Genomic DNA, 13,758 nt, shown 5'->3' with positions numbered 1-13,758 from the left:
CTGGCAAAGGAAACAGACATAGAAATCCAGTGGAAATGCAGAGTCCCAAAGAAGATGAACCCCAAGAAGCTCACACCAAGACACATCATAATTAAAGTGCCAAAGGTAAAGACAAAGAGAGAATCTTAAATGCAGCAAGAGAAAAGCATCTAGTTACCTACAAGGGAGCTTCCATAAGACTGTCAGCTGACTTTTCAACAGAAACTTTGCAAACTTTGCAGGGGTTGTCACATATATATTCAAAGTGATGTAAAGTAAAAACCTGCAACCCAGATTACTCAGCAAAGCTATCATTTAGAATCAAAGCAGAGATAAAGAGCTTGCCAGACAAGAAAAAACTAAAGTTCATCACCATCAGATTAGTATTACAAGAAATGTTAAAGAGACTTCTTTAAAAAGAAACGAGTAAAAAGAGCAAAATATGAATAATAAAATAGCAATGACTACATACCTATCAATAATTACCTTAAATGTAAATGGATTAAATGCTCTAATCAAAACACATAGGGTGGCTGAATGGAGTAGAAAACAAAATCCATACATATGCTGCCTACGAGAGAACTACTTCTGATCGAAAGATATAGACTGAAAGTAAAGGAATGAAAAGAGATATTTCATGCAAATGGAAATGAAAAAAAAGCTGGGGTAGCAATACTTACATCAGGCAAAATAGACTTTGAAACAAATATAACAAGAGACAAAGAAGGACCGAGCAAATCAACTTCTGGGAATTTATCTGAAGAAACCCAAAACATTAATTTGAAAAGACATATGCATCCCTATGTTCTTTGTAGCATCATGTATAATAGCCAAGATATGGAAGCAACCTAAATGTCCATTGATAGACAAATGGATAAAAAAAGAGGCGGTACATATGTACAATGAAATATTACTCAGCCATAAAAAAGAATAAAATCTTGCCATCTGCGTCAACATGGATGGACCTAGAGGGTATTATGGTAAGTAAAGTAAGTCATACAGAGAAAGACAAATACCATATGATTTCACTTCTAAAAAACAAAATAAATGAACAAACAAAACAGAGGGAAACTCATAGACACAGAGAATATTTTGATGGTTGCCAGATGGAACAGGGGTTGAGAAGATGGGTAAAAATGGGGAAGGGATTAAGATGTACAGATGAGCAGTTATAAAAACAGTCATGGGGATGTAAAGTACAGCATACAGAATATAGTCAATAATATTATAATAACTAGGTATGGTCTCAAATCAGTACTAGACTTTAGGAGTGATCGCTTCATGAGTTATATAACTGTCTAATAACTATGTTGTACACCTGAAACTAACATGTCAACTATAACTGAAAAAGTAGAGACATTATTTAAAAAAAAAAAAATCTTGAGAAAATAAGTGTTGCGAAGATGTGGAGAAATTGGAACCTTTGTGCACTGTTGGTGGGAATGTAAATGGTACAGCTGCTGTAAAAAACAGTATGGCAGTTAAATTAAAAATCGAATTATCATATGATCCAGCAATTCTACTTCTGGGTTATATACCTGAAAGAACTGAAAGCAATGATTCAAAGAGATTTGTATATCCACGTTCATAGCTGCATTGTTCATAATAGCCCAAAAGTGGAAGCAGTCCAAATGTCTACTAAGGGATGAGTGTATAAACAAAACATGGTATACTATACATTAGAATATTATGTAGCCTTCAAAAGGAAAAAAATTTGGACCCATGCTACAACATGTATGAACCTTGAGGACATTATGCTAAGTGAAATAAGCCAGCCACAAAAGGACAAATACTCTATGATTCTACTCATATGAAGTATTAAAGTAGTCAAATTCTTTGAGATAGAAAGAAGAATGATGGTTGCAGGGGCTGGGGGTGGAGGAAACTGGGAATTGTTTACTGCAGAGGTTTCCAACCCCTAACCACAGACCAGTACTGGTCCGTGGCCTGTTAGGAACCAGGCCTGTACAGCAGAAAGTGAGTGGCAGGTGAGCGAGTGAAGCTTCATCTGTATTTTCAGCTGCTCCCCAGCACTAACATCACCACTTCAGCTCCACCTCAGATCATCAGGCGTTAGATTATTATAGGAGAACCAGTCCCTGGTGCCAAAAAGGTTGGGGACAGCTGGTTTAATGGGTACAGAGTTTCAGTTTTACAAGATGAAAAGAGTTGTGGAGGTTGGTTGTACAGCAATGTAAACGTACTTTACACACTGAACTGTACACTTAAAAATAGAAAAGATGGCAAATTTTATGCTATGTATATTTTATCACAATTAAAAATAAAAATGTTTAAAGAATCTCATTTTATCATTGAGTTTTTATTTCTTCTGAAATTTTACCGAGCTTTTCTACAACGTGAAACACTTGTGAGATTGAGTTTTCTTGGACTGTGTTTTCTCTCAGACCAGGTTGGCTATATGTTTGTTTTTTGCAAGCCATGTTCTTTTCTTTTATTCTTCTGCTGTAGCATTTTCACATAGTTGTCATGACACTTATCTTCATCTTGCACATACTTAATGTGATTACGTCTGTCCAAAACTTCTGTTTGCTCTCTTATAATGAGCTGATGTATCCTTGACACTCTGCTCACTTTATAAGAGACCAGTTATCTTTCTCTCCTGAGCTACAATGCGATGTAGGCTGTTGCTTTCTGTGCAGTGTTCTGCCATGGAGGAGAGCTAGGATTCAGCAGCCCTGCCTTTGCTGGGGGTTGTCCACTCTGCCCTCTCTTTTGGAAGCTAATTAAATATCATACCAGATTGTGCTCTGCCGAGCCAGGGTGCACTCACTCCTATGGTCTCTTTCCTGTAACTCAGCACTGAGACTGGGAGATGGCCTGCTCTGGATTGCCTTCCTGCCTCTGCTTAGGGTGATTCCTGACATTTACGGAGGCTATCTACTCACCTCTTCAGCCAGCTTCTTTCCAAACTTATCTGTATTAGTATGAATCCCCAGGATTTTATCTCCTGGCCTTCCTTTCCCAGTATGGCTTCTGAGGGGTCAGGGTGGGGTATTTTCTTCTTTGCTTGCCACTTTTCAAAGTACATGGCCTAAAGCTGTGATCAGTTTTTTTGTTAGTCTAGTTGCTGCTGACAAATGTTTTTGTTTTAACTGCTTTTTGGTTCAGCTCATTGGGTGTTGGAGAGAGAGCATCTGTGATTCTGCTACACTCTGTCATCATTCTGACTACTGGCCAACTATTAATGCAACATATGCTTTTAGCCAACTATTGGAAGTGAAGACAGTATTTGCTCTCATTCTTCCACACTTTCAGGGTCACATATTCCTTGTGAATACTTCCACATAACTGGGAGATGGCCAAGAGTCTGTGGACACAGGCTGGAGCAAAGATAACTGGCACAGAAGCACAACCAGCCGAAAGCAAATCAGGCCCTTGCAAGGAGAGCTTATACACATAAGGGGACAGTAACAGCTGTTTGTGCCTTTTGTCCTCTATCTGGAAAAGCATCTTTATGAGGCCCTTCTAGCTTGTGAATTCTGCTGAACATGAGGTAACTTAAAAAGAGTCCTAAGGCTTTAGTGTTAACTCCCTAAAAAATACTACATAAAACCAGTTCAAGCGATAAATTAATCCTCTGTGACCATCTGGCCACTGTTTCTCAAAGCTTGATGTGCATACCGCGAGTGGTGTGCAAGATAATGTCAGGTGGTACATGGATGAACATTCTGTATTAGAATAGTCAGGCATCTATTTTAACACAACTAGAAAAGTATAAATAGCATTTCAAACTCATGATTGCAAGGAGTAAGATAAGTAAAAGGTAAATGAAAAGCAGATATAGAATGACAAAAAAGTAAATAAAAAGAAAAACAAATTTAAAAATAAAAAGTAAATTTAAATAAAAGCATTAAATTAGTGGCACAGGTGGTACAAAGACATGGCAAAAATTATATAAGTAGAACTCAAATGACTGAAGTTTGGGAAGTCCAGTGTTTCTCAACAAGGGCACCACTGATGTTTCAGACAGGACACTCCATTGTGTGGGGCTGTCCCCAGAGAATTGCAGAGACTTTAGCATTAATGACATGCACTTCTGAAGTGGTAGTAACATCCCTAGCCCGACCTGAGCACACATGTCCAGGTGAGGCAGTGATACCCCTGGTTAAGAACCACCAGATACTGTGACACAAGAATATCCAACCTAGATTTTAAAATCCTAAGCAGGCAGTTAAATCCTTTCGATACTGACAAAATGTTCTCCCTTATATAAATCCTAAATCTTTCATGCAACTCTTTAATCACATTCTCACTGAAGTTGAAACTCACATGTTTCAAAAGGATCAACATTCTCTGACAAACCCATTTGTCACAATGAAGGATCCATTTGAAGGGATGAACACTCCCACTCCCCAAATCCCCCATCTACCTATTTACCCTCCTACCCCTCCATTTCCCCATCTTTGCATGAATGAAAGCTGCACAGTATTCTACAGTACTACATGAATGAAAGCTGCACAGTATTCCCTCTCCTTCTCCAACTATCTCTTCTTCCTTCACTCATACTTATCAATAGCTGCTCTCGCCTCAAACCTAAAAGTCTGCTTTCCAGTTCCTGCTGCATTTAGAGTCAGGTCTAAAGATTCACACAACTCCTTATGGGCAGAGACTTCTACTTGTGCGCCTTCCTTTTCCAAACCTTAGCCCCTTGCTGAGTGCAAAATGGAAGACAATGTATTGACCATATTTTTAAAACAAAAAGTTCCTCCAAATCAAGTTTCTGAATCACCCAACAAATCTCCGTGTAGACAGCACTCCCTCATTTGTGTTGGCTGGTGTGGGTTCTCTGAGTGAAGCAGAGTCCACAGGCCCAGTGTCCTGTATCCTATGAAATGTGGCTACCTTAATGGTGACCTGAGGAGAGGAACCGTACAGGGTTCAAGAGCACAGTTCAGAGACTGAAGACCATGGAGTAAAGGAGAGGCACAATGGACATGTAAATAGCTGCTAGGAGAGTCAGATAAATCTGCAGTCGGGGGTCTAGAAAAACAGAAAGGTTTTTATAACTATAAAACTGCTTTTGAACTTCTGTTATTCTATGATATAGCTGGAGATGTTAACTAGAGAATTCACATATACATTCTTTCTAAGTGACTCAGCTGGACATGGGGTAGCACTTTAAAAAACTATACACATTCCTTTGGAAAGCCTGGTAATATACCAGCCTCCCCAACTCACTGCTGCAGCGAGCCACGCCACTGATGGAAGAGTCACATGCTTCCGGTTTGCTCGACTCTCAAAAAAGTTAAGCTAAGAGATTTTCCCTTCTAGTGAAGCCATTTTTTAGGAGTGAAAGGCTAACATTTAAGGCTTCTGCTCAGGTCAAATCCAGTAATGTTCCATTGAACAAAGCAGAATATGGGGCCAAATCCAGGACTAATAGGACAGAGAATTAAATCTCACAGGTTAGGAAAAGTGAAAATGTGCTGAGCAGTAATCTATAAGCACTCATAAGTATACCAATAAATTTTAAAAATCTAGATGAAGTGATACCTTACTGAGAATATACAAAATGTCAAAATTGGTGCAGGAAAGAATAGAAAACTTGAACGGACCAAAGTATAATGGCAGTCAAAGCCCACTCTTGCTAAAGAGTCCTAGGCCCACATGGTTTTACAGGTGAGCTCTACCAAATGTTCATGGGATATTTAATTTCCTATTTTATTTAAGTTTTTCCAGAACATAGAAAAAGAACAAAAACTTTAGTCCATTGTATTAGGCTACTATACTTTTTATTCCAAATAGGACAAAGAAAATACAAAGAAAAATCACAGGCTCATTTGGTTATGCTTTTTGATGCAAAAATTCTAAATATTAATGAATTGTGTAAAAAAAAAAAAACCCTATTTAAAATAACAGATAGTGAACAAGTAGAACTTATCCCAAGATTTCAATAATTTCAACATTATAAAAATCTATCAATTAATTCAACATAGCAATAGTCTAAAGAGAAAGGTCATTATCTTAATAGATGCAAAAAAATATTTGATAAAATTTAACAACTATTTATGATTTTTTAAAAAAGATTTCTTTAAAAATTAGGAATATGGGGAACATTTTTAACTTGGCAAAGATTGTAAAAGCCTTCTATAAGCATTTTATTTAATGGAGAACTTTAAAATGTATTCCTTTTAAGAATGAGAACAAGATAAGAATACCCACTATCATCATTACTGTTGAATACAGTAGTGGAGGGAAATCCTGACCAATATTATAAAGAACGAAAAAGAAATTAGGTATAAGCATTTGAAGAGAAGAGATGAAACTAACACTATATTCAGACTATATGATTTAATATATAGAAAAAGACCAGGATCAGTAGATAATCCGCTAAAACAAATAAGAGGGTTAAACAAAATTTCCAGATAAAAGATCGACTTAAAACAAAAAGTAAGTAAAATAGCATTTCTATATTCTAGCAATATCAAATATAAGATATAAGGAAAAATAAAATAAGCAATGAAAATCATAAGGGATCTAGAAATTAAATTATGCAAAGATCAAAAAAGAGCTCTATGGGAAAAATTTAAGCCTTTATTAGAACACATAAAGTGAAATAATAATAAATGGAGAGTCATTCTCGGGTTGAGAAGGATGACACTATTATAACATAATGTTGACAATTCTTGTAATAATTATAATTTCATAATGGGGAAAGGAGAGACTTCCTCCAAACTGGGGAAAACTACTTGATTATATAGATAAAAACAAAACTGGACTTTCATATCACACCATAAACAATAACAGATTCCATGTGGATAAAGGCCCACATAGAAAGGCAAAAATATAAAGTTAATGGAAAACATTGTAGGAGTATCTTTGCAACCTGCAGTGGGAAGTGACTTTTTAAATTCATACCCAAAAGATGCATTTTTTACATCAAAATTGAAGATTTCTGCTCAGCAAAAAAGACCGTGATCCAAGCTGACAGAGCAGAATTAGAAAAGACATGTGTTAACACTATTTAGACTGTATAAGGTACTGGTGAAATCCACAGGAAAAGGTAAGGACCTCCAAAGGAGGGAGAAGGGCATGGGCAGGCGACTCAGATGAAAGGAAATGCAAAAGCAAACATAAGAAGATACTCTCAAACTTAGGCATTTACCCAAAATGGAAACAATGATAAATCGCTTAATGTTCATAGAAATCTATACAATACCAAGTTCTGGCTGAAATGTGGAAACGTAAGGAACTTTATCCACTGCTGGCAGGAATGAAGCCTGGGCAGCCATTCTAGAGAGGAAGCTGACAGCATAGGTAAAATTGAATACAGTTTACAATCTTGTTCCTGGGTTTATGTATCCAAGAAAAATTCTGAAAAAAGACCCATAAGGGGCATGTATAAGGTTGTTTGTGCACAGTTACATTATTTGTGTTAGCAAATATACGTTTACTTTATAACTCAGTAATCCTGTCCCGGGTTTATATAATCCCAGAAAAATTCTCATATAGATCCATGAGGGGTCACATATGAGGTTGTTTATAACAGGTAACACGGTATAAAAAAAAGAGCTCACTACTAGGGAAATAGATGAATAAATATGAAGGAGCACATAGGGAATGCCAGGCAGAGTTAGAAAGGATGGACTGTATCAAAAATGTAAGAAAAAGAATGAAATCTACATCAATGAAAAATTTAAAATATATGTTCAAAACAACGCCATTTACAAACACGCACACAAAAGACTATCTAGCCAACAGAATTGTTGGTTATAGGAGGAAAGGAAATGTGGGGAGGAGTGGCTGCCAGGCTGAGAAAGCTAAACTGACTCTCCACCTCTCAGGGCCCACATGTTAACCTTGGTCCCTGAGTGCAATGGCTGGCAGAGAAATCCCTTTGACTCAGAGACTGGCTGCCTGGAAATGAAAGAAAAGCACCTTGAAAAGAAAACCAATTAGAACCCCTTGTTCTGATAGATAATCACAGAGAACAATCTGGCCCTTACCGAGAGGTACAGAAATAAACTGTTTGGTCTTTCTAAAAGCGATTTCCAAGATGATGAAGTGACAGCCTACTCCAAATAACAAGGTCATGTTGCAAAATACAAGTAAATCATACTTACTGTAATGAAAAACTTGATTTGACTATCAAGGTCAACAACAAAATTGTTAGCAATAATTGAGTTCTTACTGAATTAAAAGGTAGGAGGTAGGGTGGACACAGCTCTGGGCTAAGAATTAGCAGGCTTGGATACTATCTAAATTTGAACCTGCCACCAGCTAGTCATTTAGCCTCTCTTAGATTGTTTTCTCATTTGTAAAAGGTAAAGCCAGATGACTTCCAAGGCTTATTTAGATATAACATGTTATACTATCTTTTTTAAAAGCAATTTCGTTTTCTACAGATCTTATGTTTTTTGACTTCTCATTATCAACAATTATTTATTTATTGTAGTCTCACTTTTTCCTGCATGTATTCTAAGATAAAACAAAGGCTTTTGGTGTTTTTGTAATGGTTTTTTGCTTGTTCGTTTCTGCCTTATGAAGATCACTCACGGAAACTTATCCTTCCATTTTGCAAAAAACAGTGACGTGACTACTCACACAGTAAACTTCTTCAAAACGGTATAATATTGTTTTAAGTTCAAGTTGCTGGGCCATTCATTTTTCTCACATACTCTTACGGACCTGACCCAACTCTATCAGTTTGCCATTCGTCTTGCTCCTTGAAAACACCAGCCAGCCTGGAACTTTAGGGCCTTGTACTAGCTGGTTCCTCTCCCTGGAACATTCTTCTGCTGACCTCCTCTATTAAATATGACTTCTCAGTGGGGCCCCCTCTGACTGCCCTATTCTCAATCACAACTCTCATTCCACTCTGTAATCCCCCTTATCCACATATCACCTTCTAACATATTATATATTTTATGAACGTGCTATATTTGTTGTTGATGACTGCCCCCACTACACACATTCATCCCAACCTTGCTAGAATATAAGCTACTTTCAGAGGAAAGCTTTGTCAGTTTTGTTCAATGATGTACCCCAGGTACCAAAAATAATGCCTAGCACATATTAGGCACTCACTATATAAATAGATATTGTTAGGTAAATGAACAAATTAAAAGAAATAATCTATTATAATTACAATATAGCTCTGCTCTGTATGCCCAGAGTGTTACCAAGTGCTCTCACTTTTAGTTTTCGTAGCATTTAAAAACCAAAAAAATTATATTGCATAATCTTGGAATGAGTAGAAAATAAAAAACGGGGACAACTCCATAAAAGCAAAATACTGTCAAGGTTAAAGGTAGGCAGCTACCTACTTTCTGTACTGAACTCGGTGGCAATGAACTCTCTCACAAATCCAAGTTTAATTTGAAGAAAGTCAGAAACACAGACAGACCCCAAGATGGCTTCTGGATAAAATGGCAGAGTGAGGACTGATCTCAGAGGCTCCATCCCCACAATACCACGGAAATGAACAAACAGTAATAAAAAGAAGCCAACCAAAAAAGATGGCAGAACCACCCTCCAATTCCTACCTCCCTGGAGCTGTATCAGTATTCAATGAAACTCCACTCTGATATCCTCAAATCTGGAGAGGAATAATTAATTAAGTGAGTTTTCTTATGACGTTTTCTCTTCTGAATTTAGTAGATTGAGGATGGTGGCTGCTACATGGAGGGATGGGGATATCACAAATGTGAACAACGAAGTGGGTGCTCCCAGGCAGAAGTGACAAGACCTCTTACCTGGTTTCAGGGCACAGGTGTTACAATGTGGCCCACACATAAAATGAGCTTACCCAGCCAAGTTCACTCTTCTTTCCCGACTCCTCCATGGGCATGTGCCCTTTAAGCTGAAGAGAGTGGACAGAACAGGAAATATCCAGCCCTTAAGTGACCACAAACAGGGGTCAGAAGAGTGTCGATGAGACACCACTCAGTGTATCAGAGCTGAACAGAGCTGCCCAAACGTGAGCAAGATGGAACGAAATGGCACGGCAACTGAGCTTCTGTACCAGAAGCTGAACAGAGCTGCCCAAACGTGAGCAAGATGGAACGAAATGGCACGGCAACTGAGTAACATTATTTTTTTCTAAGTCACTAGTCACAAGTGACTTAAAGGGAACATTATGTGGAACAAAACTGACAAAAAATAACGATTCCCAAAGAATCAAGGAAAGTATGTTGTCACAGAACAGTTTAAGAGCATAATAGAAATATGACTACTGTAAAACAAAAGCTTAACAATGAGATAATCGAATAACTAAAAGAATTTTTAAAAAGAAGCTTGTCATACTAAAATGATAAATTTAGGGGCAAAAGAAGGGCATTGTGAAACTAATAAATAAATCAGAAAACACCAAGAAACAGAACTTACATGATTCAAAATAAAATTATTTTGAAAGGCTTAAAGTTATCAGAGATAGAAAGCAGAATTTAAAGCAGAGAAAAATGATAGTAGACATAGAGGAGAGAAAAATACGGTCCATTAAAAAGTTAATAATGGGCATCCCTGAAGTAGAAAACCCAGCCCAAAGTACTTAAAAATCTAATACAAATATCCCTAAAATAAATAAGCTTCAGAATCTCTAAGTTGAAAAAATGGACTCTGTTTTAGAAAAAAATGATACGGAATAATCAACTGTGAGACATATTCTGGCTAAATAATTGAATTTCTAGTTCCAAAAAAATGATTCTTTAAGCAGAAAAAGCAAGTTGACTACAAGGAGGAGAAAGTCAGTTAAATTTTTCAACAGTACTTTAAATGAAAAAGATAATGACGCAATTCCTCCAAAATTCTCAAGGGGATAAAGTATAATCTCTGAATATTATTCCTAGCCAAGATGATTTACGAAAGTAATCAGTAGATATTCTTGAATGTGAAAACAACTCAAGAATTTACCATTCTAAGCCCTCCTTTAAAAGTCTTGACCATCTAGTGGTCAGTGCCATGACTAAAATAAAAAGATCAGCAGTGGCATACAAAGGGTGGGCAGGGAAAAATGGTTTGCTTCAGATGCAGGCAATAAAGATTGCATTGTTTATAGAGAATTTTAAAAACAGAAACAAAAATACTAAAACTCAGTCTGTTTTTCCTATCACCCTGTACCAACAATTCTAAGCAATGCAAATGATAAAATATCTTTCCTTTCTGGGGTGGAATGCTCTCCTACCAGACAGGTTCCCCTAATGCCTTTGACCAGCTTCTTGATATCTGTAATAGGAGAGCCACAGTAAAAAATCATTACTGGACATTGAGTTTATTTAAATAAAAAGCTAATTTTAAACACCTGAACAGAACATAATGTTATATATCTTGATTATATAAAAATAATAATATAACTACTCAAAATCAAGGCTAGATTATAGAATTAATGTAAATTTTATATATCTTGACTGTACGAAAATAACAATGTAGCTAACCAAAATCTAGAGAGAAGAAAGGCAAGAGTGAGAATGCCTATGATCTCATTTATCATGGCAGGGAGGAAGTCAAGACCGTCTGAAATAGAGATGGCAGCATTCAGGATAAACTAAGTAATCTATGGTGAGAAACAAGCCCTAAATCTCAGTGACTTAACAGAACAAACATGCCCTCCACTGTAGGCCCAAATGGCTCTTCAGGGCAGCACCCTCATGAACTGGTTCTGCATTTTATACCACACTGACATTATACTTCTCCACATTCATCCATGCCCACCAAGACAGGGAAAGAAAAGGTGAGAGATTAGAGATCCAGCAATTAAATACATCCATCCATAAGTGACCTTGGTCACTTCTGCTCACATTTTACGCCTAAAGCTAGTCACAAGGTCACATCTAACTTGAAGAGAGTGAGGAAATAGAATTCTCCTATATCCCCAAATGGGGAGAGGACTGCAATAATGTCTACCAAAAATATATAGTTGGAGAAAAAGAAAAAACAAAACCGAAAACATCGGGTTCTTCATCACCTCTTTTCTTAACCTCAGAAGGAAAAAAAATAACATTTCTTACTGTGAAAAAAATGTTCATCCAAAGCTCAGTAATTTTTTAATTTTCACTTTTTTATTTTTCCCCAAATTCAAATAAAATTAAATGTACTGGTTTTTAAATTTAAAAATTAGCATGTATCATATGATCCCACATTTATGAAATCGTTTTCTATTCATCCACCCATCTATTCATCCATCCATCCATCCATCTATCCAGAACATCTACAAATATGCTTAGAGAGATGTCCAACAGAACATTCACTTAATGAGGCTTGTTTCTGAGTGACAGGATTTATGATCTTTTTCATTTTTGCTTTTTTGTATTCCTTGGATTATTTATAATGAGATGTATCATTTTGATAAACACAGTAGAGTCATCATTAGAATATGGATGACTTTGAAATAATATTTCACCTTGTACTATTAAGCCTTAAAAGTAATGGATAGTAAAAAGAGAGAAACATTTTTTACATTGCTATAGGAAAAGAAAGGAGATTAAAGGAGGAGAAAAATGTGATATTTTATAATCATTATACACTTTTTGAAATTACAAAATGGGTAAGTGCTGATAGCTTCAGGCCATTTAGCTGTATAAAGAACATACATTTCTGTTTTACCAATTTTTAAAAGTCTTTTATATCTTATTCGGAATAGCTGACATAGGTCAGTGATGATACAGGTCAGTCCTATTCGGTTGTTTATTGAGTTTAATAGAGGTGTTCTATGAAAATGGAGTTGTTTTTTCCTATTTAAAAAGTATAAACATTAAATACAAAGGTACAATTAATAAATTGAAGAGGAAAAAATAATAACTTCTAATCAGAGCCGATATTCATTAGGCACAGTGGGGATGGTGTTGAGAACCCACAATAGTTTTTAGGGCCTAAGAAAATATTTTAATCTCTTTTCAAATCAGAAGAAAATGAAATTTTATGTCAAAGAAAATGTTTGACTATATAATATTATATATTCGTCTTTATACCAATAGTCATAAACTATAATTTTCGATATTTTTTTTATGGAAGAAGGGACCCACAAAAGCACCAGTGCCTTCAGGCCATGAAAATCATAACATGGCCCTGTTTCTAATAATTCATTGGCAGATGGCAAAAATCACTCAGGCTATTGAAACATGTATTTTAAAAACTACCTTTTGAAATTGAAATCGGTGTAGCAGTTGAGAGATAAAATTCCAAAGTGCCTTGTCAGATACTCAGAGTGCACAGATGACTAACATAAATGATCAGCACTAATGACAACACTGTTTTTTCATGAGCTATCAGCAAACAACATCAAAGAGTCCTTTATGTGAAAGGTATATGATATGGATATAAAATTTTGAGCTTTCCTGTTTTCTAAATAGGAACATAAATTCTTTAATCACATTATTTCCCACAGATGATTGTTCTCCAAATTTTCAAAATATTAAAAAATTACTTTACTTTAGTCTGCAAAATCAAATACATCAATTTTTAAACTGATACCCAAACTATAAAAAACAAGCTGGTCCTGTGGTTTCTTTGCTGCTGGTTCACTGGCAGTTAAGAGTAAAGAGAAAATTAGTTTAAGAAGCTTTGACTGCATATTAAAGCTATAAAATAACAACTCTGATTGATTTAAGTTTTCCTTATAAGTCCTAAACCTACTTAGAAGAAGGATAAGGTTATCATTAAGGAGTGCTTACAGGCATCAAAAGCACATTCCTTTGATGGAGTTCAGCTGGGTTGAGTGGCTTGGCAATAAGATCAAAGAAATAAAAAAGGAAGAAGGACACATAAATTTGCCAAGCAAAATCTTTCAGTTATAACACAACAATAATCTTAAAAATAACTTTC

The 13,758-nt window shown here is 36.1% G+C and overlaps 1 protein-coding gene across 2 annotated transcripts in view; it reads right to left on the bottom strand.

Annotated features, from left to right (window-relative positions):
• CRADD (CASP2 and RIPK1 domain containing adaptor with death domain) overlaps positions 1–13,758 on the bottom strand; it is a 153,090-nt gene that overhangs the window by 5,862 nt on the left and 133,470 nt on the right. The window contains exon 3 of one of the 2 annotated variants that reach the window (XM_023531567.1): positions 11,092–11,163. The exons of the other annotated variant lie outside the window; for it this stretch is intronic. Coding sequence (XP_023387335.1) covers positions 11,092–11,163 — 72 coding nt within the window. The remainder of the gene's footprint in view (positions 1–11,091; positions 11,164–13,758) is intronic. 2 annotated transcript variants of the gene reach the window in all.

Source organism: Pteropus vampyrus, unplaced genomic scaffold (genome assembly GCF_000151845.1).
Source record: "Pteropus vampyrus isolate Shadow unplaced genomic scaffold, Pvam_2.0 Scaffold70, whole genome shotgun sequence".
Taxonomy (NCBI): Eukaryota; Metazoa; Chordata; class Mammalia; order Chiroptera; family Pteropodidae; genus Pteropus; species Pteropus vampyrus.
The sequence above is the reverse complement of the archived record's forward strand: the minus strand, read 5'-3'. Positions and strand labels throughout refer to the sequence as shown.